The sequence below is a fragment of the Globicephala melas genome, chromosome 13 (assembly GCF_963455315.2).
Source record: "Globicephala melas chromosome 13, mGloMel1.2, whole genome shotgun sequence".
Classification (NCBI taxonomy): domain Eukaryota; kingdom Metazoa; phylum Chordata; class Mammalia; order Artiodactyla; family Delphinidae; genus Globicephala; species Globicephala melas.
In genome coordinates, this window is record NC_083326.1 from 43030289 (window position 1) to 43057500 (window position 27212).

A 27212-nucleotide genomic window follows, 5' to 3' on the forward strand; every position below is an offset into this window, starting at 1 on the left:
TGTTACTTCCCTTTCCTACCCACCCTTCCAACCACGCAGAATGTTTTCAAATTCTGTTTCTCCATTTCATTGTACAGAATGCAGAATCAGAAATTGCTCTTAAGGTCCCTGGCTTACACCCAACCCATTCTTAAAGGGTTTCCAGCTTTGGCTAAAATAATTTAAAGGAAATAAAATGAGATAAAATAAAGGTCATGGATGCCACTTGTTTATTTCCTCTGATTACATATCCTGAATTTTCTAATTGTATAGACAGAACTGGTCCTCAGTAGACTCTGTATCCACAAGAAGGTCTGATAAACCTGATGTTAGACTTATGTTAGAATTTCACCTATCATACTATTTTCCTCTGGTCTTTTTTTTTTTGAAGGAGGAGAGGTGGTCTATAAAATTTCTAATTTTATGGCTAAACATTATACCATATTTAGAAATTCCCAACTTAAAAAACTCCAACTTACAAATGACCCACACATAAGTACAATTCCTAGGGCAGCCTCACTCAACAGCTAGTTTAAACATACGTTTGTTTTCATGGCTGCTGTTTAAAAAAACTCAACCACCAAGAAAAGCAATATTTTGAACTTTAATTTTTCAACTCTGAATTTGAATTTTAGATAGGAAAATTATATACTTTAAGTCTGACAAAAATTCTATAATTGATCATAAATTCTATAAATTGATCATAATCTCTTGCCTGCTCTTTAGATGTTTGGGCTAATCTTAATGTAATAAATATGATTTGGGGTGAGTCATATTGACGTTAACTTTAAAGGGGGAGATATTTTCCTTGGAAACATTTATTGGTGCCAAGAATTTTAAAATGCTTGAGTTAGCAATGCTGTGCTACACTTGAGTTGTTAGAGCATGTTGTGAACTGTCCTTTCAAGTTGCCTTTTGTGTAGTCATGGACAGCTCCTATTTTTAACTTGGCATAGACAAATAAACAGAAGACCCAAAAAAGTCAACGTTATTTTATTTAGTCAATTTCCTTGGCCCCCTAAAACATTAAAAAAAAATCAGAGTTGCTAATAAATAGCTAAAAGTAGGCTTTTTCATATTTAATCTTCTTTTTCAATTCCCAATTATTTTCTAATAGGGATGTTAATAAACAGTGGTTCTCAAACTTGAGTGGCACGTGAATCATCTTGTTGAAACACAAGACTTCTGAGTTTCTGATTCAGTAGGGCTGGGGTGGGGTATAAAAATCTGTATTTCTAACAAGTTTCCGGGTAATGCTGATGCTGCTGGTCCTGAGACCCCACTTTTGAAAACAATTGTGTAAAATCACACAGTAGCAAAGGAAAGGGAAGGGGAGCCTGCATAACTCATAGACTGGAGAATTAGCCCTTAATTACAGAGATGTGTGAAACGATACATTCCAAATAAGGAAATTCAGCAACTGAGTTATTCCCATCGCAGGAAGATTTTCCACTTTACAAGTAGTAATCAACTACAATAAAATTGCTTTAAACAGTGTTCATACCTCTTCTTCTAGCTGAAGATTTACTGATCCTGAGCATTTATCATTTTTGAAATACTTTACCATTTTATTGGTGTTTTCTATAATTGCTACAAATGCTTTTGGAATCAGGCAAAATACAAGCAAATCTGTAAAATATATCTTTTCAGATACATCTACATAATACATAATTTCTTAAACAAAAATGATGGGCTGTTTCCACCCTTTTGCTGCAATATATTTCTGAAAATTACACTAAAAAATAGAATGAAGAAAACCAGATTACTTCCCCCGCCCCCCCAAGAAGCTTAAGAAAACCAAGAACTTCAAATTGTCCTTTTTCATCACTAGATGGCACTATCCTGTCAGTAAGTCAAACTGCAGGAACTACCAGAAACTGACCAACAATTGACTCCAAGGTCCAAAGTGGAAAACAGGCATTTTCAATTGGCTTCAATTAAGTGGACTGGCAAAACTGAACAGTGAGAGAAATCAATGGTTTTAGAAAGTTGTTTAGAATACTTCTGCAGGACTGTGCAATTAGGCAAATTTCAATTTACATTTCTTCTCCTTTTTTTTCCTTTCTAGGATGATTCTATCTTGTAATGAAACTGAACCAATTATCTAGTTCCAGAAGTTCAGGCCTTATGTATGACTAACTATAGAAAACTGCTTGTAAAGGAGGTCACAGTGATGCCTTTGGATTGACAGAGAGGCATTTGGTGTCGGGGGACTTGGGTTCTACCCAGATTCATCCATTAATAACATTCAGTAAATCCAGTTACTGGCACACAGTGGGTACTCAAAAAATGTCAAATTAGTTTCCCTACATTCTCCTTTCCCCCACTGTAGGCTTCATGATAGTGGGACAGCTCACAAGCACCTAGAAGGCTGTTTGGCATATAGCGAAAGCACATCTACTAATTGCCGAATGTGTTAAAGGTCAAACAAAAACTTACCAACCACACTATCTGAGCGTTAAACGTTTCTTCTAAACAAATGAAATCCAGATTATTATTCCACCTTTTTCCAAACATAGAAAGATACATTAGCTTTTAGGTTTTTAAAGGATTCTTCTGTGTCCAAGGCATTGAGCTAGTATAGATAAATGGTACATAGATCCTGTTCTAAAGAAGTTTAGCAGGAGAGATAAAGTGTACATAAGTTACTATAACAGAGGTAGAAGAAATTCATTGTGTGCACGGCAGTTGCAAAAGCAGTTCTGGGGAGCTCAGAAAAGGCAGAAATGACCTCCTTCTAGAGAAATCCGGAGAGGTTTAGGTGTGGGAGCAGATGGGAGGCAGAAGGAAATGATCTGCTTTAAAGACCGCACCGGCCAGAACTTGCAGAGGGAGGGCAAAGAACAGGAAGGCGTGCAATTTGACACCTAGACCGTATGTCGGTAGTGAGTAGAAAATAAGGACAAAAAGTTGTGCTAAGGATCTTCACTGATCCTGTAAGGATCAGCTTCTGATGAGGGATACTATGCCCCCAGAGCTTCGGAGAGATTGTTTTGGCAGTGCTCCACGGCGAGAGGCAGGAGACAGTTTGAAGGTTAAATAAGCCAGAGCAGATGTGATGAGGGCCCGTAATAGGGTAATGGCACCGGGATGGGTGGGTGGAGGCAACAGTCTTTATGGGGACGACGTTAGCGCTTGGCAGTGCCCTGCGTGTGGAGGATAGGGAAAGGGATCAGAGATTGAGTAGTTAGAAGGAGGCATTCTCAGAGCACGAACTGTAGAAATGTTAAGCTAGAATCCTGAGGAAACGCTCTGCGTAGGGAAGAGGCAGCAGGCTCGAGAGTAGGGCGCTGCGGCTCAAGGGGCAGGGCTTACCGCGCGGTCCCAGGGGTGCGCCCCTCAGCCACCGCTGTTACCGGCCACGCTCTGCCTCCCCCAAGTACCTCCTGGGCCTCCTGGTGATCTGAGTACAGCATATCCTCCGGTGCCGGATGGGAAAACCACCGCAGCCTCCCGGAGGTGAAAGGACCCCCAAGCAGAGTACTATGGAAGCAAAGGAAGGAGATATTTGAAAGAAGAGCCGATCCACAGTGTTAGAACAAGAATGACGATTGGGCTAGGCGCCCTGCCCCATTTCCCAGTTAGCACTTTTGGGGTGTAAGGAGAGTGGATCTCCAACATGAGGGAGTTTATGGGCCACTTATTTGTGTATTTTTAGTTTGTATCGTAGGGAACGTGAAAGAGTAGTGGGATGGAGGTATTTTAGAATAGGGGAAATGGGACCTCTTTCTTCTCGTCTCCGCCCAAATCTGCCTTCTCATTCCCTCAGCCAGGCAGCACCTGCTAGGCTGATGAAAGGAATTCCCATGAAGGTGCGATTTTGAGGTAAGACCTAGAAAAGTGTCTGGCACAGAGTAGGTGCTCAATAATACTTGCTGAATAAATGAATGTATCAAGGCTTAATCAACTGAGAGGATATTTGCATTTTAAAAAGACAGAGGTAAGTAGGATGAATCCCTGATTAGAATCTCTCACTATTTGCCTATCGCCATTTCTCAGCGGGGGAGCTATTGGCATTTCTGATAGGAAAAGTCTTCCTGAGTGGCCAATTTTTTCTTGAAGGTTCTGTTCGTTGCTGGAGGTTTAGCCACGCTGCATTTGGAGTACTAAATGCCAGTAGCATCCTGCACCTTGTGACAATCAAAACGCCCCTTTCACATCCTTCCCCCCACCCCCACCCCCGGCCCCGACATTTTCTTGAGAACCCTTGTTCGCAAACCAACCCTCCTGCCAGGCTGCACCCTCCCTCCACAGGACTGTCTGGGCTTTTCTGCCGTCTTTGATCACAGCATCCCAAATTCTGGAAGTTTTTTTTTTTTTTAATAATGAGGCAAAATTGTACCCAGTCGACTACCATCTCTTCTTTCTCCACCCCTTCCTGACCTACTCAACTAACATTCATCTTTTCATTTTATGATTTGAACACCTCCCTAAAAGCACTCACTTGTCAATTAAGCCTTCTGTGGCTTCCCTTGGTGTCAAGAAGGCTGTAGACATCTTTCAGCATGTCGTTCTGCTCTGCATACTGTGTTCCAGCTACATGGACTCTTTCTGTTTTTTCAAGGAACCATGCATCCTTGTCTTCAGGCCTTTGCATATGCTCTTCTCTCTACCTAGAACATTCTTCCCCCTCTTTCTCTTCATATCATCTCATTAATTTATAATTACTCTCAGGTCTTAGCTGGGATGTTCAGTGCTGGAGCTCCTTCTGTAGGCTCCATGGCACTGTGTGTTCTTTTATCATTACTCTTCTTACCATCACCCATTTGGAATTTAGCCATTTACTTGTTTACTAGACTGTAAGCACCATGAGGGCAGAACCCATCTGACTTTTTACTGCTCTCCCAATGTCTAGCACACGGTTTAGAATTGAGCAGGGAATCACTAAAGAGTGGTCATATGGGGTTAGTTCCTACCTAGTTTATTTTCTTGTGGGCATCATTCATCTTACCATTAGACTATGGTACAAATCCTGGTGTTCCAGCTTCCTTCACCCTAATCATCAAGCTTTGCATATGATAAAAATCTCAGTAAATTTTAAAATAATTAGAAGTAAACAAAAAGAGTGCAATGTCATATGTGGTATACATCTGAAACTTTAAGATAAACTTAGCTGAGAAAACAATCTTGCATCATATGGGGACTGTATGTTTGAAAAGTGTTATCAGCTGTTAAAATCTGTGGCACAATGAAAGACAGAAGAAAAGCTGTGATTGAGAAATGCTAAAATTGATCTAAAGCTCATTTATAATTTCAATTAAGCTTTCTGACTTTTACTGCAATTCGGCGGTTTTAAAAATATGAACCCCTATTCAGTGTGTAATTTCTTTTCCATATAAATATTTGTATGCTTCATTCATGAATAAACTATTTTGCAAAATTTAGATTGGTAATTCTCTCACACCTATCTAATTATTAGATTAACTGGGACGTTTCTATCGATATACATTTCTGGACTTTAACCTTGAGATTTTAATTTAGCTCATCAGGTATTTCTAATGATCAGGGAGAATGTAAATGAAATTAATGCTCATGTCTTTTTGTAAAGTACTTTCCGCTAAGTTTATAATTAAAGAAACTTCTGTTAAGAGTTGCCATTTTCCCATTACCTATTAATTTTTTAGAAACAAAAACAAATGTGAAATCATACATTTCTAAAATCCCTGAATATAACTGATTATTCTTATAAGTTTCAATATTTACCATCTCACTTACACTTGAGTTTATTCTAAAATCTGTTATCCAGTTGCATATTAGAACCTTAAGCATAACTCCAAAGTTGTTGATAATTTATAGATAGTTGAACCTACTTGTTATGGGCTGAATTGTGTCTCTCAAAAGAAGATATATTGAAGTCCTAACCCCCAGTATCTCCGAATGTGACCTTACTTGGAAACAGGGTCTTTGCAGATTTAACCAAGTTTGATGTTATTAGTGTGAGCCCTGATCCAACAGGACCAGTGTTTTTATGGAAAAGTGAAATCTGGACACAGACTCAGACATGCAAAGAGGGAAGTCGATATGAAGACACAGGAAGAATGCCACGTGAAGACAGAGGACTAGAGTGTGTACCGACAAGGCAAGGAATCCTAGAGACTGGTGGTCAACCACCCAATCCCAGGAAGAGGCAAGGAAGGAAACCTTTAGGTTTCAGCCCACACCTTAATTTCAGACTTCTGGCATCTAGAACTGTGAGAAAATAAATTTCTGTTTTAAGCCACCCAGGTTTTGGTACTTCGTTATAGCAGCCCTAACAAACTAACATATGAGTAGACACAACCGCTCACAGTATAATTTGCTCCCACTTAATCTTTAAAATGTAGTTTGATTTTGAAGGACAAGCTTAATTAGTCAAAGGCAAAACTGAGGCAACCACCAGAAAATCTCTTCAAGTGCCCTCTTTAGCAGGGTGTTGAAGCCTGTGGACCGCTTCTCAGAATAATGTTTTTAAATTTATAAAATAAAAAACATCGAATTATGAATGAACTCAATTACATTGAAATAGTTATCAGAATTTTTTAAAAAACACCAATTTGTGATGCAGTCATGTCATGTACTTCATTATCAACACATTAAGTAATAAAATATAGCAGAAAGTCTATTAATGATGAGAAAAATGGTATTTTAAGATACCTATAGTATTATGTGAAAATATCTGTGAAGTCTATTGTCTAAAGTCACAAGTACTGCTATGCTATTGCAGTGTCTTTCCTACACATAATTTAAAGAAATGTTAAATTTCAGTTAAACATTAGTGAGAACAGGTATGTAATTTATTCCCAGCCATGTCTAAGGACCTTCTGAATTCTATCTATGGACCATCTGGGAGTCAGTAAATGCCAGGTAAAGAACTCTTGGTGAGGAAGGGTTCTCTGACTTTATTTACAATATTACCTCTATTTCCCATTTTGATAGAGTTGGCTCTATCTGTGTGATAGCTATGTGGGTGCCACTCAACATCTCGCTTCTGGTTTATCTCCGTGAACTTCAGAGGAAACCTAGAGACCACATATCAGACTCCCAGCAGCTAACGTTCTGAATGTGATTTAGGTTCAACAACCAGCATCTACGTGAGATGTGAAAGAAGGAAGTGAAGCAGAAGCTACGTGTCTGCTGTTCTTGCTGGCAAGCATAGATGTGGATGGAGCTGGGTTTTTGCAGCTATCTTACTCTGGGTTCTAGTGTTCATCTAGTAGATTCTGTACTAGATTCATGGGTACCAAGATGCAGAGTCCTGGTACATTTCGCTGGTATGCATCCTAGCAAATGTGGCATGGTTCCGGAGCTGGCAGCAACAGTAGCACCCTGATCATGGCCGTTTCCACACTGCCGAGTGGCAGTGTTGGTTCCTGATCACAGGAGAGGCAGCAGCTCCCTAAGGGCTTAGGCTCTGCTGGATGGATGGCTCTGAAGTCACTGACAGCTCAAAATGGAGTGTTTCCTCAGTCCTCGCCACACGGATGCAATCAACACAATGCCCTGAAATAAATATCTTCCTGCTTTAACTAGCTAGAGTGAATCCTGTGATCTACAACTGAACTCTGACCCGTACGCACTACAATTTCTATTACCTTCTATAAAAGAGCTGTGTCCTGGAGAAGTACTTCTGTCAGCATAGCTGCTTTCGAATATTCTTCACTAAAATCTTTACTTCCAACTTCAAACACATCAGTGCGCAAAATGCCCACTGTTCTTTGACCAAAAATAAACATACTCAAAATACATATCGTGCAAGTATTGCAGAAAATACAAAGAAGTGTCCAAGAATTTTGCTTATTCAGTTAGTTAGAATCACTTTTCAAAGGAGCAGTCAATCGCTGCTCAATAAAGTAAAAATACTGAATTGATAAAGTAAAAATTATGCCTAAATTATATACCTATTTCTCTGTAAATGTACTTGAATTGGCCTGCTTGTTATATCACTTGAGAACAAAGACAATTTCTTTTCTAGGATTTTATATTTAACCCTCAAACTAAGCTAGGTGCTATGCTAGTTTTGTAATCTCCTTAGTCTGGAAGTACCATGATGAGGGAACTAGTTGCTTTGCTACTCTGGAGGCCAAAAAGGAAACCACAAATTATCTTTGAAAAGTTTTATTAACAAAATAAACTTGAATTGAAAATTACCTCAATGATTTAGGCAAAATGAAATGGATAAAAAGCATGAAAATTAACTGGTGTGCCAAAGGTCCGCAGGTCCTAAATAGCACGCAAGTGAGAGTTCACTGAAATCCCTAGATTTCATTAGTCATGTTTCTTCCTGTGTGAGATATAGGAAAAAAAAATATTTTCCCTCTTTCATTGTAATTCTGGGATAGAGAGAAGGCAATCTTTCGGAAGTTAGCGCTTTCAATACAGAGAATGTACTTGTAGTTTTTATTTTCACCATTATATAAGAAAGCAGTATGATTTTGTACCTAATCTCTGTGAACATACATGTGTTAAGTCTCTGGAAGGTGAATGCACGCCTATATGAACAGGATAACTGTCATTTTATCAAAACCCATCTAGCAAACCCTTATAAAGCAGATACATTTCTTAATTATGTACAATTCCTTTAACAAACAAAACAAACATATTTAAAAATCCATCTGAATGTAGAAGCCAGGCATAAGAAATGCAGATCGAGAGATGGAACACTGTTTGCCAGTTCCTTTAAGAACCTCTGAAAATCCCGTTTGACTCTGGCGCTGCATATCGATTTTGTGTAATCTTTTAAAATGAAAAAACTCTTAAAACTATTACATATGTTCATTACCTTTAATACTAGGCGACTGTTTTAAAACACCAACTTTGGGAACTTTAAGTTCAGACTATATGTGGGTGATTTCAAAAGTAACGTGGCTTTAACCAAAAAATTACACTTTGTAAAATACATTAAAGAAACTATTTGGGGCCCCTTCCTTCAGTCTAGGAATACAGGTGTTTCCCCAGGTCACTGCCGCGCTCGGGTGGCGGGAGCCCCGGGGAGGAGGCGCGGCCGCTGCTCCCACCGCCTCCATGTTGCCGTCTGAGGAGACTCCGGACAAAGCTCTCGACCTCCAGGAAAGGCCCCCGCTCCAGGGCTCACTACACCCGCGGATCGCAGATACAGAAACGCGCCAGGGCTTGCGCGTGGCGGTAAGAAAAACGGAACTTCAGCCAGCTTCCCACGCCCGCTCCTTCCCAGCGGAGCCGCAGGGTCCGCGCTCGCCGCCGCCTGCTCGGCCCTTTCCCACCTCGGGGCACAAAGAGGGAGCGCCGGGCGGGCCGATCCTTGCCCGGCGGAAGCGGGCAGGTCGGGGCGCGGGCCGGGCGCCCGCAGCTGCCCAGGCCCGCCCGAGGCTCCGCGCCCCTGCTCCCCGCACTTACCAGGAGAAGCAGCAGCGAACCCGCCGCGCCCAGCGCCATCCCGTCGCAGGCTCCGTCTCGGGCCGCCAGCACCACTCGGCGCCGCCGGCTCCCCGCGTCTCCGCGCGCGCCCGCTCCTCCCCGGCGCGCCCGCTCCTCCCCGGCGCCCCCGCCCCGAGGGTCCCCTCCCCCGCGGCGGCCGCGCGGCCCTGCCCAAAGGCGCGGTTCCAGGTGTGGCCTCAGCGAGAAAACGGAGCCCGGAACCGGGAGCTCGGAGCCCGGCCGAGCTGCTCGCGCTGAGGTGGGACCTGCGTGGAGGAGGGAGGCGCACGGTGGACTTCCGCCCCGCGCCGCACACGCACCTGGAGCCGTGACGTCCCCGGCATGGGGACTTGGAGTGGCAGGCCCCGCCCCGTCGTCCTCCCCTCCCCGCCCCGCTCCTGCCGGAGTGTGGCCCGGCTCTGCAGCCGAGGCCCGCGGCGGCCAGTGAGCCGGCCCGGCCGCCCGAGGCCGCCGGAAGGTCCAGTGCTTTGTAACTGTGCGCGAGGCCCAGGTGGCGCGGAGGAGAAAGACGAGTGACGCCCGGACCCGCGTCCTCAACCGCGGCCGGGTGCGTGTGGCCCGCTCTCCGGGAGCGAAGGTTCTGGAGCAGGATTTCGGGTGGTTATCTCCGCGAAGGCTTCTCACCTCTTCCCCTGGTCCCTTCAGTGCTTCCCACAGGTATGCCGCTTGTCTGGCTCAGGGGAAGCCGTTATTAGAAGAATCACACATGATCCAAATGGACAGTTCTTCGGCCCCTTGTTAACTAGCTTCGACTGGCAGAAAACTCTAGAGGGGTTCAGGGAAACATACACGCTTCGATATGATTTACAGAATCTCTTACACAAAGTGTCACTAGAGGTCAGAATCCTCTCTGCAATAGTTACTTAGCTGTGTGACCTGGACAACCTCTCTGTGCCTCAGTTTCCAGATCTGTCAAATGGGATTAATGGCATCCAACAAATAGGACTGTTGTGAAGATTAAATCAGAAAATCTGTATGATGCGTTCTGTAGTGTCTAGCACATCCGGGTTCAACAAATGGTGGTGGTGTTATTATTTTTGCAAGTGTAAATATTAAGTTGGATTCTTCTCGAAAAAAACAGAAACTCTAGAATCAGCAACAGATTAGGAAACTTCTAAGAAAGGCTAATTATTGACAATGAAGTATTGGAAGAGCCTATAAAAGTATAAACGGTTGATTTGCTACTAGAACGAGACATTTGGCATCAGAGTTGGCCAAAATAGCAGAGTTCCTTTTGTAGTTAAAAGTGCCTTCCTCTCCCTCCCCCAGTATCTCCTACCCTTCTTTCCCCAGTTCTAATCTTGCCACTTTTCCAGATCCAGTACAATGGCCATCTCTGCCTTAGTCCCTTTCTTCCTAAGCTGCCAGGGACCACTCCCTCTTTGAGCTGAGAACCACATTTTCCTCTGTTTAGGGAGTAAATGCAGAGTGACTTTTCTCATAGTGTTACTTAAGTATCAGTGGCTAAACTGAGGACAAAGTATCTAGGAGGAGTGTCTGCTTAGTTTCCCACTGTTTCCAGTGACTAGAACAGTGCTGAGTACCATGATGGACTCTCAATAAACGTTGGTTACGTAGCTGAGTCAGGAGGGAAGAATGTCTTCTAGTTTCCACTCCTTTCTCTTGAGTTAGGTGTGGTTGGTAGCACCGTTGGTGATAATTCTCATTCCCCATCACTGCTGGGAAAGCTACAAATTAAACAAGGCAGGCTTTTCCAAAACACTCACAAATCATCCCTGGAAACTATACATAAGTCCTACCTAAAATTAGTGCTCTTGCAACTGACTCCTATAGGCACGTATTTATGCCTCATTATCTAGAGTTTGATCTCTGTTTAGTAATGAAGATAATTGTAGCTTCCAGAATGAGAAAAGCTAATGCAAATTTTATTTCTGTTGGATTATTTACTCTCCCCTGGAGGCTGTCAAAGGCAATTTCAGGAAAGTATTCCTCTATAAGACATTTATTGTAAGGCTTTGAGAGAAGATGTCAATACGTGTACAATCCAATGCCATAGTATGTCATTCTTGAATTAGTTCCCTCTGAAACTTATGACTCAGTGAGTTGAAGGGACTTGTTGGAAGTCACAGCATACACAGCTAGTTCTCTAGCTCCTGACTTTTTTCTGCTGGCATGAGAGTCAATCTATTTCATAAATCTCTTTGCACAAGAACAAATGCCATTCCCAATGAAGTGCTGATTGCTTTAAAGTAAATTGAAGTGTTAACAAGATGTGAAAGGTTTAACTTGCAGGTTTTTCCCCCTAAGTTGTTGAACATTATGGTAAATGTACTTTTAAGACACATACTTATAATGCATCAGTTAAAAAAACATACTTTGTGCAAATAATTAGCTTTAACATCTAGATATATTCAAAATATCTATCTGGGTTATGTTTCCCAGCATACTTTGTTTCACATGTACACACAGGTGATTAGCTTATTAGAATCATCTCTTAGTATTATCTAAAACAAAAATGTTAAAAAAAAGTTTTCATAAAGACCAACAAAAACTGGTTATGACAGTCAAGAAGCTTTCTCATAGAATGTTGATTAATAAAGGGTATGTGAAACAGGGAATATAGCCAATATTTTATAATAACTATAAATTGAGCATAACCTTTAAAATTGTGAATCACTATATGGCACACCTGTAACTTGTATAATATTGTACATAAACTATATCTCAATTTAAAAAACAAAAAAAATAAAGGGTATGTGGATACAGGAAAAACTATGACACGTATCTAGGTCAAGGGAGAAGGGCGAAAAGAGGAGGAGTTTGTTTTCTGGTTTAGTTCCACTCGTTTGTTCATTTGTTCAACATTTAGTTTGTCTCTGTTCACCAAATATTTAATTTGCATTTTACTGTCAATACAAAGATAAGTAATCCAAGAAACAAAAATAGATGCTTATGAAATAGTATAGCTATACCTAACATAGACTGTTATAAGTGCAGTGGTAGAACTATTTGCACGGTATAAAGCAAACGTAGGGAAGAGAGTACCTAACTCATGCTTTGGACCGTGAGGTTGGGGTGGAGTGGTGTGGTGAGCTGATTCTTAAAGGATGAATAGTTGTGAAGGAGACATTGAACCTGTCAGGACAGAGTAACTCAAAGCATAAAGGCTGTTGGTGAAGAGTCAGGGGTTTCAGATTTATCTGAGAAAAAAGCATTTTTTTTTTCATAACGTTGACACAAACAGGAAAGTCAGAAGTAAAGACTTTTTTGTGTGTGTGAAAATTGAATTTGAGATATTAGAGCAATATCCAATGAGAAAAGTCCAGCAAGTAGCTTGAAATGAGAACATATCTGCAGGTAGATTTAGGAGGCAGAAAGTCACCTAATTTTCTTTCTTTTCGACTATTCTTTCTCAATACATTTCTTATTCTCTGCCAACCTGTTAAGTGTTTATGCCTTTTGAGTCCTTTCCATCTTTTCTTCTTACTTGGTACCTAGCACGACTCTGTAGCCACTCCCGTTGTGCAGATCCATCAGTTTTCTCTTCTGAGCTTCTAACATGGGACATTACCATTTGGACATTTCATAGGGACATCGAACTACCATAATACTTTTGTAAGGATATCAAATGCAGCATACTGACAAAAAAGATTTCCCTATCCCTCTATACCTCTCCAGCTCAAGCTTGCTACTTCCTCATATGCCTTGTCAACTTGGCCACCCAAGCCAGGAACCTGAGAGTCATCCTCAATTCTCCTTTTTGCATTCTCTCCAATTATTGTACTTAACTTTCCTTTCATTCTCTGTGGCTGTGTTCAAAGCGACTCACACAACTTACATAGCAGCAGTCACACTGTGGTTTATGGTTAGTTCATTCCTGTCTGCTACTTCGATTGTTTTCCTTTCTCAAGATTGTTACTTCTTTAAGAGCAGAGGCCATATCATATTCATAGTGGGCCCAGCCCCTCGTGTCCAGCACATATTAGATGATCAATAAAGATTTGTTAGACACATGTAGAGCACAGACGTACGGACACCAAGAGGGGAAAGTGGGGTGAAGTGGGGTGGTGGGGTGATGAATCGGGAGATTGGGATTGACATATATACACTAATATGTGTAAAATAGATAACTAATAACCTGCTGTATAAAAAATAAATTAATTGAATTTTAAGAAAAGAAAAAGCTACTTTACCTTAAGGAAAAAAAAAAAAAAAGGTTTGTTGAACCAAGCCCACGTGGAAGGAACTAATTACAAGTGGAAAAGGAGAGTTATGGGGGAAGGTGTTTGAAATATCCACTCTGGATGGATTAATAGTGGATCTGGTCACAAAATGTTGGTCCGGGATTGTGTGTGCGTGTGTGTGTGTGAGATGCACACGCATACATGTGCACATACACACATGCACGTGTGTTGGTGGGTGTTTGTCTGTTTCCCCCAACTGCAGCCCAAGAGCTGGAGAGGGGTAGCAGATGGTGGGTGTGAGTCAGAGTTTCACAGTGGCCTGGCTGATAATTAAGAGGTCAAAGTGTCTGGGATATAGTATCTCGGGAGTTGAATGTGGCAGGAAGGACATGGACAAGGCAAAACTGGAGGAGTTCAGGGTCAGGTTGAGAAGAGAGTGTATCACACTAGGAGTGGAGAAATGGAAGAGGATCATCCTTCCCCTTTGTCCTGGAGAAGGAATCATGGTCTTTTTCCATAGAGGCCAAGGCAAGAGGGACATCACAGACACTAGGTGTCAGGATGTTGAAATTTTCATGGATTCTCCAGTTAGCTGGGCCAAGAGCTGCCTCTGCCTTAGGCAGTAAGAGAACAGCACTGGCTGATTTGGGGGGTGGGGACTCTAACAACAGGGTGGGAAAAGCTTTGCTACCTTTCTGAGCTAGAACTTACAGAGTAATAACCAAGCCCAGTAGACTGCCAGCCCCGTGGTCTAGCACAAAGAAGCCAGCTTATCTTTGGTGAACAGTCACCACCAACACCCTGCCTGATAGAGAGCCGCACGCAGTGAGTCACAAGCTCTAGCTGAGCTGTTTCCCAGAGGCTCCTCCTCGTGAGTCTGTAGACGAGGACCGACTCCTCAGATGCAAAGCCCCGAACCAAAATGACTTAATGAAATTGTCAGCAGTGTTCACAGACCAGAGAATTAGAGGAAGACACTACAGTTGCAAAGTGAGATTTGGCTCAGCAAAGAAAACAGAATTGTCTACCCTTGGGTCTAAGTAGAGTGCTGAACCAACATCGTCAGAGATTCTTTTTCGAAATAAATCATACACTAGTTTTACAAGGTGATGAGGCTATAATAATGCTGAATTGAGGTGTGTACAAAGCAACGATTGTCTAGAAAACCTCAGCAAGGTCTTCATGGCCCATCAGAATGCCTCTCCCTCCTACTGACTAAGGTCTGAAATCCTTGAGCTGAAGGTTCCCTCGGCTGATACATGCATATTCCTGGGAGGATGGCATGCTAATCTCTTATCAGTTATTTACATCACAACATGACACCACAGATACACCAAGCATGCTCCACCTCAGAGTCCTTGTACTCTCTGTTTCTTTTCCTGAGAAGGTTCTGCTCCAGACATGTACCAGGTTTCCTCACTCTTCACTTTTTTCCCCTCAAATATTACCTTATCAGTGAGATCTTCTCTGACCACCCATATAAAAATTATAATTGTTCCCACCCCCAGGGCTCCCCATCGCCCTTTCCCACTTCATTTTTCTTCTTGGCACATCACAATTTAAAAGACTGTGCATTTACTTATTATCTGTCACCATTCATTAGAATGTAAACTTCATGAGGGCTGGTGTTTTTCTCTATGAATTGCTATGTATTCAGCACCTAAACAGTGCCTGATCCATTGTAGGTCTTCATTATATACTAGTGGAACATGTGAATGAAAGAATAGTGAATATATTGGGTTGGCCAAAAAGTGCCTTTGGTTTTTTAGTAAAAATAAAACACGTTTTTCATTTTCACCAAGAACTTTATTGAACAACATATTCACCCTTCTGCCATTTTTCAGGCAACTTCATAATTCCATCTTCCCAAAACTTTTTATCTTTTTGAGCAAAGAACTGTTCCAGGTGCCTTTTACAGTCTTCTAGGGAATTGAAATTTTTTCCATTAAGAGAATTTTGTAAAGACTGAAATAAATGGAAATCCGAAGGTGCAGTGTCTGGTGAATATGGCGGATGAATCAGAACTTCCCAGCCAAGCTGTGACAGTTTTTGCCTGGTCATCAAAGAAGCATGTGGTCTTGAGTTATTCTAAAGGAAGATTATGCATTTTCTGTTGACTAATTCTAGATGCTTTTCATTGGGTGCTGCTTTCAATTGGTGTAAGTGGGAGCAGTACTTGTTGGAACTATTCGTTTGCTTTTCTGGAAGGAGCTCATAATAGAGGACTCCTTTCCAATCCCACTGTACACACAACGTCACCTTCTTTGGATGAAGACCGGCCTTTGGTGTGGTTAGTGGTGGTTTATTTCACTTGCCCCACTATCTCTTCTGTTCCACGTTATTGTACAGTATCCACTTTTCATCGCCTGTCACAGATTGTTTTAAAAATGGAACGTCTTCATCAAGTTTCAGTAGAGAATCGCATGTGGAAGTATGGTCAAGAAGGTTTTTTCGCTTAACTTATATGGAACTGAAACATCAAAGCGATGAACATAACCAAGCTGGTGCAAATGATTTTCAGTGCTTGATTCGGATATTTTGAGTATGTCGGCTATCTCCCGCGTGGTATAACATTGATTTTCTCAATTAATATCTTGATTTGATCACTATCAACTTCAACTGGTCTACCCAACGGTAGAGCATCATCCAGTGAGAAATCTCCAGCTCAAAACTTCACAAACCACTTTTGACACATTCGATCAGTCACAGCACCTTCTCCATATACTGCACAAATCTTCTTTTGCGTTTTGATTGCGTTTTTATCTTTCTTGAAATAATAAAGCATAATACGCCAAAAATGTTGCTTTTTTTCTTCCACCTTCAATAATGAAATGGCTACACAAAAATTCACCAATTTTGATAAGTCTTTTTAAATTTTTTATTTTAATTTTTTAATTAATTAATTATTTATTTATTTTGCTGTACGCGGGCCTCTCACTGTTGTGGCCTCTCCCGTTGCGGAGCACAGGCTCTGGACGCGCAGGCTCAGCGGCCATGGCTCACGGGCCCAGCCGCTCCGCGGCACGTGGGATCCTCCCGGACTGGGGCACGAACCCGTGTCCCCTGCATCAGCAGGCAGACTCTCAACCACTGCGCCACCAGGGAAGCCCCTTTTTTAATTTTTTTAACGTCTTTATTGGAGTATAATTGCTTCACAATGGTGTGTTAGTTTCTGCCGTATAACAAAGTGAATCAAAAAATATGGAACGCTTCACGAATTTGCGTGTCATACTTGCGCAGGGGCCATGCTAATCTTCTCTGTATTGTTACAATTTTAATATATATGCTGCCAAAGCGAGCACAAGTGTTTTTTTAAATGCACGCTGATATGACAGCTGTCACACACAATCTAACAAAATTGTTTCAATGAAGTTAAAGACAACTAAGTGCTACTAGAGCCATCTTAGGGAAAAAACCGAGCAAACCTTTTGGCCAACCCAATATTTTCAAGGTTATTTTGGAGGATAGGTGTGTGTGTGTGTAAAATGAGGGTAAAGGGGAAAAGAGAAGAGAGCATTATATTCCTGGAAGGACATGAGTAAATGTCACCAAACTGAGATGTGGGTGTGCTGGGAGGCCTGCTTCACTGTGGGCAAAATCCCCCTACCTCACAATTTTATCACAGATGGGCCTGCCAAGGCTTCCCGAACAGTATAAAGTTTGAGGCGTTTAGAGGCCAGTGGAGAACATTTCTGTGTTCTTTCTCCTTTTCAAGACGCCCTTCCTTACAGGGGGAGCAAAGTGCGAAACCAGAAACCATAAACAATATGGAAAATCCCTTTTCCCTCTGGAGGTGAACAAAGTTAGCATTCATTACAATGTTGATTTTATCTCTCCACCTACATTTTCTGAAAAAAATTTCAGAATAAATCTCTAGCTCTGATTTCACCCTAGGGTTTGTTTATAGGAATTCTTGGAAAGATAAGGGAAGTAGCAGTGGCTGGGGAAGAGAGGAGGAGAGTTTGGTTGCTAATAGCAGCCCTGGACTGTGTGACAGGACTTGTAGGGCTTACGGGCAGCACAAGAGTGTTTACTGAGAGTGTCAGACAGAAACTATCATGCTGACCCAAATGTGACTAATGAGCCTAGGGAGATCCACCAAAAAACCCCTCAGAAGACAGAAAAGAATACTGGTTTCTCGGCGGTTACTTCATTCATTTGCACGTAGACAAGTGACATTCTTGCATATCAGGAAAAAGTGAAATAGAAGCGATGCAATGGCTTTGGAGAGCAAAGGTGGAAGTAAAATACTGGCTTTAAAGACCTTTTCAAAATGATCTGACTGATGATTATAAATACTGTAGTAGAGAGAAGCAAAATTTCAAAAATAAATAACAATTTCCATGTTAAAGAAAAAACAAGGATTCAAAGAAATTAACTGATTTTAATTTACTTTCAAAACTAACGTTGTTGGTGGTTTTTAAAAAACTTTTGTACCATGCAAGTCGATGCAGTAGCTTATTAATTATCAAGTTCTGAAATTTGTGATTGATTTACTTGTTAAAATCATTAGAGCACATTTAAAGTTATTCCTTAATGATGTTACTTACTTGCATTTTTGACATCCCCCTTGGGTGGCGAAAGGGTTGATTCCAGCGGGGGAGGCAAATGGAGCCTGAGGGTGAGCTTGTCCATGGGAGGGTGTGAGCTTGTGAATGTCGTTTGTCACACGTACTACACAGAAGAAATATTGGGAACTACTACCCTGCTGAGCAAAAGTTATGATATTGTTACTCTTGAATCCCAAATTTGACATTACAAATGCAAATTACTTCTATGTAACTTTACTTTTATAGTATAAGCAATTGAAAATCTTTTAATATGATAAATAATAATTTAATTAACTCAGTTACATCTGTACACACCCAGGAAATAGAGTTGAAGCAGTCTTTCAGATATCATAAGAAAGAAAATCAAAATGTCCCTGGTAGGGTTTCCCTGGTGGAGCAGTGGTTGAGAGTCCGCCTGCCGATGCAGGGGACATGGGTTCGTGCCCCGGTCCGGGAGGATCCCACGTGCCGCGGAGCGGCTGGGCCCGTGAGCCATGGCCGCTGAGCCTGCGCGTCAGGAGCCTGTGCTCCACAACGGAAGAGGCCACAACAGTGAGAGGCCCGCGTACCGCAAAAAAAAAAAAAAAAAAGTCCCAGGTATGTGAGCATTTCAGGAAAGTGTTCTTAAATCCGTTTTGCTTGAACTGTACTTTTTTTTTTTTTTTTGCGGTGGACCTAGTTTGAGTTTCATCACCTCGTCTAGTTCCCATTTAGAGATTTTATTAGACAGAAATGTGTTCAAACATTATCAAACGAGTTAAGCAAAACTGTGATACAAAAAAGGCAGTGGGAAAAAAAATTGCTCCTGATAACTTTAGTTTTAACGATCACAGTAACCCTTACCAGCTGGTCTGAGGACATTTGTGGTTAAAGATTTTTTTAAAATCATAGTGTTTATTATGAACATTACTATATGCCTTGAAAGCAGACCTCTTATTTTACAAGGGAATTGTCTGCTAATTTGCTATAACATTTTTTTAGGTGGACCTCTCTTAACTTCTACTGAAACAATGTCTGAATGATTCATACCTTTGGAGAGAGTCACACCCATTTCACGCAGACTCAGCTACAATAAAGGTAAGTCAGCCAACAAAGACTTCTTGTGACTAACTCTCCTGTGGGTATGAAAGAAGAAGAGAGTGTATCCTTGTACTTCTTGCTTAACTTTAGGATTAGAACATTCATCTGAAGTAATCAGTAAATTTATGCCAACAAGTTAAGCAGAGCAGTATTACAGGGAAAACTTGTTGAACAAAGAAAAATCCATGTGAAGGGTCATATGGAAGAATTGTTTTATGGTTCATAAAAGTGCCATTGTGAGTTTCCATTGTTTGGACCTTGGAATTTTCAATAATAGGAATCTCAAGTCTGTAGAGTATGGTTTATTGTCCTTTATAACTCGGATTTTCACTTTAGAAGTATGAATAAGCCATCTAAAACCAAAAATTTTGTTTAAATCAGAGGACAATTTTTATTCTAGGCTTCAGGAATAAAAAGATGATGGAATTTCTATGGAACATTTTATTTACTTTTATTTCTTAGAGACTAGATGCATTAGGTCAATTGGTCAGAATGTGAAACCTGAATCTCAGGTGTGATCCGTGGTCCTATGTGGACAGATAGGTGCCACATATGTGATTTGACAGGAAAGTGTCCGTGCACTAAACACTCCACCTCCTGACCTATGACCTAATGATAATGAAATTTCACTTTGTTTTTTGAGTCTGCAGATATTTAAGTATTAAAGGTATATACTCCAAGGAGGAGAATAAGTCATTTTCTGTGATTTATATGAATTAATTTATCAAACAATTAAAAAACTTATCAACTAGTTATGGTCAGATTTTTAAAGGAAGTAGGAAGTAGTGATTATGAAAACATTAAGCATATCCTATTCTAGAAATAAGGTAATAAAATATGCAAAGGTAAAGACAATTTAACTTCCTTCTATTTTATGTTGGGTCAACTAGCTTTTGTAAATAAAACTTCTTTTCACTTGGCACCATAAATCCTATAGAAACTGGATGTAAATTGTGGTCATTTTCTTTGTACAGTAATTAATGTTCTACCAGCATTCCCTAACATGCGTATCCTACTGGAGGTTGGGTCAGTAGCATCATTCCTTTCATGCTAATTTGGAAGTAACTATTTTTTTTGCTCAAAGCCACCTAGCTGCCCTATTTTACTTGGTGGAAATGACATAGTTAGAACTCTTAGGGTAAAAAAGCCTCCCATTCTGTCCTTTTCCAAGGGAGCTCAACTGAAATATTGCAGTCACCTGGTCAAATTCTCATTACTTGTTTGGCTACAAGTCACAATTTGATTTGAATGAATTCATCTCTATTTGCTTGTGTATTCAGAGGAATTTCCAGTGCAGAGTAGAGTAGACAGGACAAGTTCTGTGGTTAGGCAAAAGATTAGTGAAAAAGAAATATTACAGTGGCAGTTTGGAATCACAAGAATAGAATTGGCCTAGTTAATTCCTAACTCTACCTTTGATGGACAAGTTACTTTTCTTTTTAAAATTTATTTATTTATTCATTTATTTTTGGCTGCATTGGGTCTTTGTTGCTGCACGCGGGCTTTCTCTAGTTGCGGCGAGCACGGGCTACTCTTCGTTGCGGTGCACGGACTTCTCATTGCAGTGGCTTCTCTGTTGCGGAGCACGGGCCCTAGGGCACACAGGCTTCAATAGTTGTGGCTCACAGGCTCTAGAGCACAGGCTCAGTAGTTGTGGCGCACGGGCTTAGTTGCTCCGCGGCATGTGGGATCTTCCCGGACCAGGGCTCGAACCTGTGTCCCCTGCATTGACAGGCGGATTCCTAACCACTGCACCACCAGGGAAGCCCTGGACAAATTACTTTTCAGCCTGTTTGAGCATCTGTAAAACAGGACTTAGGATCGGATAATATAGATGTTTTGAGTTTGTATGGTTTCAGTAGTTTTGTATGTCACCACTCAACTTTTTGAGTTCATTTTAAAGATTGAAAAATAGTAATAATTATTTTTATTTCAAATCTTTATGAGTGCTGTGTCCCAAGTGCATTCTTGTAACTTCTTTACAGAAACCTCATGAGGTAGGGAATGTTATTATCTCTATAACAATAATCCAGAGAGGTGCAAAGAGGTAAGTAACTTGCCAAAGACACACAGCTAGTAAATGGTGAAGCTGGGATTTGAACTCAAGTACTTTGTCTCCAAAGCCTGAACTCTTAACCATTAACTTAAAACACACAGTTGAAAAACAAAACAAAACAAAAATTTCAAGTTTATCTTTTGTTAGTCATTAAAATATAATACACAGTTATTTTTTGTTTTGTTTTTTTGTTTTGTTTTGTTTTTTGCGGTATGCGGGCCTCTCACTGTTGTGGCCTTTCCCGTTGTGGAGCACAGGCTCCGGACGTGCAGGCTCAGCGGCCATGGCTCATGGGCCCAGCTGCTCCGCGGCATGTGGGATCCTCCCGGACCGGGGCACGAACCCGTATCCCCTGCATCGGCAGGCAGACTCTCAATCACTGCGCCACCAGGGAAGCCCAATATACAGTTATTTTTGATTGACTAACAGATGGAATGAAATTTAAAAATTTTCTCTTAGGTCCTCCAGTAGTAAGTTTTCATTTTATGCAAACTAGCAGGTTTTCTTTGCCTGACAGCTCACAGTTTCCTATCAAAATATTCAATAACACCTCTTGATTTGTTCTTTCAGTGGAGACATCCTTCCCTAGCTAGAGTTGGCAAAGGTGGCAATAGCATGCATTGGCTTGTTCTGGAGGCCCTGGGAGAGTATTGCATAGAGAAGGTCTTGGATCATCCTGACAGCATATGCCTTTGTTGTTGGTTTGCAATTCAAAAGAATATTCAAAGACCAGCACAAAGAGGACAGTTCCAGGATCCAAGAAAATGTGTATAGAAAGAGTGGCTAGTTAGAAAATCAACTTAGATTTCAAACATTAGCAGCCATAAAATATCTTCTGAGGAAGAATCCATAGCAGATTATAACAGTTGAGAGGAAAAGGGAAGATGAAGAAAAATATTGTCAAAATTTATTAGACTAAGGGTTTACTATACATTAAAATTTTTTTTGACATACAAAAAGTTGTACATAATTAATGTATGCAACTTGCTGAGTTTGGAGATAAGTATAAACCTATGAAACCATTACCACAATCTATACCATAAACCTATTTATCACCTTTAAAAGTTTCCTCCTGCCCTTCTGTTTGTTACTGTTATTTTGTGTGTGATAAGAACACCTGACATAAGACTTACCTCTTAGCAAAATTTTAAGTATACAATACAGTATTTTTAAGTATAGGCTCTATGCTATACATTAGTCTCTAGGACTTATTCATCAGTTACAACCGAAACTTTGTACCTTTGACTAATAGCTCCATTTCTTATTTCACATGTTTTTACTAATCAAAAGTTGTGGGTGTCAGCCCTGGATGAGAATAATTAAAAGTTTGGTCAAGCAAGGCCTCTTCATTGTGTCTTACCTAAAGAAATTTAGGTGGAAAATTTAGGTGATTCTTTTCTTTTTAATCATACATCTAGAGAGTAGACTCCTTGTATTGTGTGTGTATATATATATATATATAAACTTTGTTTCTGCAGTACCACTGAGCATTAGTGTCTGGTCCATGGGTTGGATGATGGCAAGATACTGCTTCAGCTATACCAAGCTACATAGTTACTGGAGGCAAATATGTATGCATATGTGTGCATATGTGTGTGTGTGTGTGTGTGTGTGTGTGTGTGTGTGTTTCTCCTCCTAGTTAGGACCATACAACCTTATTATCAATACCAGTCAGTAGGACATGGAAGCCATGACTAAGTTAATCTCACATTTTGTGTTTAAATACTCATTTTTGGCTTAGTAACAATGCCTCCTTGCAGGAGTAGAAACCATACCATTATGTCATTTAAATAAATCCAAGATTACCTGATTCTGTATTGCTTTATAATTAAGAAACTTCTTTGCAATCTTCTCTTGATTATGAAAGAATATAAATACTTTCTCTGCCTTCTAAGGAAATGAGGACGTATTCTTTCAATATCAGTGTTTGGCTTTTATCATAATTTGATGTTCTGTTTTCATACAAAATTTACTGTTGCTAATTTAATAAAAATTCAGCTCACAGAAAACATAAGGAACCATTTAAAGTTATTATTTTAAAAAAACAAAACAAAAACCCAGTTCATAGATACAGAGAACAGACTGGTGGTTGCCAGAGGTAAGGGGTTGAGAGATGGGCAAAATGGGTGAAGGGGATCAAAAGGTACAAACTTCCAGCTATAAAATACATAAGTCCTGGGGATGTAATGTACAGCAGGATCACTATAGTTAATAATACTGAACTGCATATTTGAAAGTTGCTAAAATCTTAAAAGTCCTCATCGGAAGAAAAGACATTTTTTTGTAACTATGTGTGGTGACAGATGTTAACTAGACTTATTGTAGTGATCATTTTGCAATATATATAAATTTCAAATAAAAATTTTAAATATAAAGTTATTTTTTATATCTAGACACATGTCACATAACCTCTTCTAAATAGTGTGCTGTCAAAGTAAGTCTCAGGAGTTTACCGGAAAAGCGATTCCGTGACTTCCAGGTAGCTTGTTTCTGTTATTAAATGTGGAGGAGAACTGCTCACTGTGACCTGAAAAATAAACCCAAATATTTTTCAAAACAGCAACAAATCATGTATTTACATTCTTTCATCTATCTCTACCTTTTTATCTTTCTATCTCTACTTTTCAATTGTATATATGTATACATATATATGCCTACATTGTACTGCTTCTTTAATCTTTAGAATTATATCTAGACTTATAATCTTTATATTGTATAATTTTCATTGTTTTCTTTCCAATTTTTCATGTTCTACTCAAGTCAGAGCTGAAAATAAACAGATTATTCTGAGAGAGTAATAAGTATTATTATTGCTGAATAATATAATTCAGCAATATAATAATATTATTATAATATAATAAATATTATATATTTATTATTATAAATATTTTAGAAGTATATTATAAATAATAACAATTATATATTTATTATAATAAATATATTGAAATATATTATAAATTATAATAATACAATTAGATTTGTGTCACTTGTATGACTTTGAGAAAGTTACTTTGCTTCTCTGGGTCTCTGTTTTTGTGACTGTAATCTCAGGGCTACTGTAAAAAATAAATTAGAATATAACTCTCTTGGCCATCTGGTAGCCCTCACCAATGTCACGCTTCTTCCTGCTCTGGTAACTGCATCCTTTGCACTTTTAGACCATCACTATCTTGAGTTTTAACTACACCTGCATTGTGCTTAGATTTTTTTTTTTTTTTGCATTTGTAAAAAAAAAAAAAAGTCCATGTATAAAAGAAAAAGAAAGCAAAGACACCAACCTGGAATGGCCTATGTCTTGTCATGGAGGGAATTGTAGTGCACTCTGGATGAGGCAAAGCAGAAGAAAGCTCAGTGTTCTTTGTGGAAAACGTGTTGTTTCTGGCACCTGGAATTTAAATAGTTGTCTTCTTTTCTCATCAGTTATCCCCCTTACATAAAAATGATCTCAGACTGTGCTGTTGAGCAAGTCTTAAATCATGTGATCACGGATTCAGAATTACTCTTTGTAGACTCAGTAAAGGAGTTGAGAAAATACTGGATTGCTAATAACAAGAAGGAAAGATCCGTAATTTTTACTTAATTGCTAGTTGTTTCTTATTTGCTAGTTGCAGTGAAGCTAGTCAGTTGAATGTACTCCTTTACACTCTTACTTGATTTCTGAAAATTAAGATAGGAGAAACTGATCTTGCTGGTTTTATTCGTTCAACTTTCTGTGACGAAGAGGAACTGGTGATTTTTTTGGAATTTACCTGCGTAGCTTTCATTTTCCTGAGATTGATTTGGAAGCCCGAGTTAAGCGATCCACTTTTCTTCACTCAGCATTCACTCTAATCCAGTTTCTGCTCCCCGTACCCCAGGTCCAGGTTGAATTGTCTGCATTTAAGAATGAGGAGGGTCAACCAAAGCAAGATCTGAGTTCTGAAGGGAGTTGTTTTGTGGCATCCCTTTAAAGGAAGACATAAAAATAACAGGCATTTACTGGGAGACAAACTCACCGCAGGGGCTGATGGCTGTCACCAAGGTCATGGTACATTTTTGTCACCATGTTAGGCTGGAAACCTTACTTTCTCTTTACTTCAACTTCTCACTGAGTCTTCATAGAATGTCAATTTTTTTGCCTGAGAGACCATTCCAAATTACCAAACAAATAATAAATGAGTTAAATCATCCAGTTAATAAGTCTGCCCTGACCTCGTCCAGCACCTTATCCAGCACCATTTCTACCCAAAGAAGAGATCCTGAGTCCCCCAGTACTTTCTTCCTGCCTGGGAGGATGCAGAAAAAGTATCAGCTAGAAAAACAATGTAGAATACTGATAAAAATGCATGTGCAATCTCTTTTTTACATCATATTTCTTAACAGTTATTAACTGCAGAGAGTAGTTCAGCTTTTGCTAAATGGTTAAGGAAGTACTCATAAATTCGTTGCAAAACAGTTTTATTATAACAATGTTTGACTGTTAAAGTTTTAGTATATACTGTTTAAAAATTATAATACATTAAGTCAAAAGACAGTTTTTAAAAAGTTTTTCTGTTGAAAACAATTTTTATTTTTAGTGAAAAAATACAGATACATTTTTGCTTTGAATTTCATTTATATGGCAAATCAATTTTAGGTCCTCCTAGACAAGATTGATCTATTTTTATTTTAAAACCCCTTTAATTTCAATTTTTCCCTTATTAGTCTTTACTACTATGTCATAGTTTCCTCTGCAGTTTGACAACGAAGCAAAATTCTCATTTCATAAGTTGGATTTTAAGAGGCAATTTTAAAATACTTTGAGGATCCTGAAAACACATTTGAACTTGGAACAAGGGTTGTTCTGATTATTAATTTAATTCTCATGCATAAACAAGAGTCACAAGTCAACTCTGTGTTCTAGATCTCAGAGCAAGACCCCTCTATTGAGAAGAGGCCCCAGTGGTAACAGCAAGGTGACTTCCTCAGGACCTGGCAGGCTGCTCCAAAGGGTCTAGCTCCCCTCACTTCAAGATGGGCACCCTGCAGGCCTTGTTGCCACAGCCGCCTAGTCTTGGAAGAACAGATTGTCTGTGCTTCTCGGGCTGTCTTAGCACATGCCTTCCTGGTGGTCATGGCACCAGGAAGAGGGAAGAATGCTAGATGTAAGGACGTTTAGGGGGTTTCTTCCCCCCCAGGAACCCTCAGGACTGTACACTTCTGGGTTAAAAAAAAAAAAAACACTTTATTACTTTGCATTCCATCTAAAAAACAAATATAGGTTTTGAATATGGCAAAAGCCAGAAAGGATTATTTTATATACAATTAGAGATAATAGAGCATAGAGCCAGACGATGACCTTGTATAGACTTAGTTTAGACAAAAAAGTTCATAAGAGGTAGGGTGCTCTCTATGGGCTAAAGGCTGAAGACCTTGAATGATCAGAAATGATTTGAAGAACTGCGTTGCCATCAGGGTAATGCCCCTGAAATGACATATTTTAAGCCCTCGCTTACCTAACATTGTTACGCTCAAGAATTAAATTGCGGTAGCAGCTTAATTTAAAAGGAGTGAGACTTAATAAAATAGAGTTACTGATAATTCCTTTCTGTATCGCTTTTTGACCAGAAACACTGTGTATAATACACATTCACAAATTTCACTATGTGTTATTCTAGTCAGAGGCCTCTTTTGCTTATGAGAAAAGCCATGTTTTGTGTTCCCATGAAGTCTGTAGACACAGTTAACAAGATAAACATCACTATAAGTGATATGTAAGTTACAGCTACCTACTGACATTTAAAAAATAAAGAGTAATTTTCAAAGACTATTAACACAGGATTACTGTTACTGAGAAGTGTGTAGGGAGGAGCTTAATGTAAAATATTTTCTTTAGGTAGATCCTTTCAAGGTGATTTAATAAAACACAAAATATTTATACCATACTAAACTTTCCTAAGTTTTCTATGATACTTCTATTTCAAAATTGTCTTATTGTGAGAATATAAGGAATATAGATGCAGCGAGTTTAATGCATAAACCAATACCATT

The 27212-nt window shown here is 39.8% G+C and overlaps 1 protein-coding gene, 1 long non-coding RNA gene and 1 other non-coding gene across 3 annotated transcripts in view; 1 reads left to right on the plus strand and 2 right to left on the minus strand.

The window, feature by feature from the left end:
- Positions 1–9457, minus strand: part of DSG2 (desmoglein 2) — a 47182-nt gene extending 37725 nt beyond the window's left edge. Inside the window, exon 1 of the mRNA XM_030876470.2 lies at positions 9331–9457. Coding sequence (XP_030732330.2) covers positions 9331–9369 — 39 coding nt within the window. The 5' untranslated portion in view covers positions 9370–9457. The remainder of the gene's footprint in view (positions 1–9330) is intronic.
- Positions 9458–9608: 151 nt separating this feature from the next.
- The window catches only part of LOC115863564 (uncharacterized), a 173438-nt gene continuing 155834 nt past the window's right edge, over positions 9609–27212 (plus strand). Inside the window, exons 1-2 of the long non-coding RNA XR_009566397.1 lie at positions 9609–10029; positions 19049–19144. This is a non-coding gene — a long non-coding RNA (uncharacterized lncRNA). The remainder of the gene's footprint in view (positions 10030–19048; positions 19145–27212) is intronic.
- Positions 16713–16819, minus strand: LOC115863641 (U6 spliceosomal RNA). The gene has a single exon (XR_004043612.1). It is a non-coding gene; the product is annotated as a U6 spliceosomal RNA (small nuclear RNA).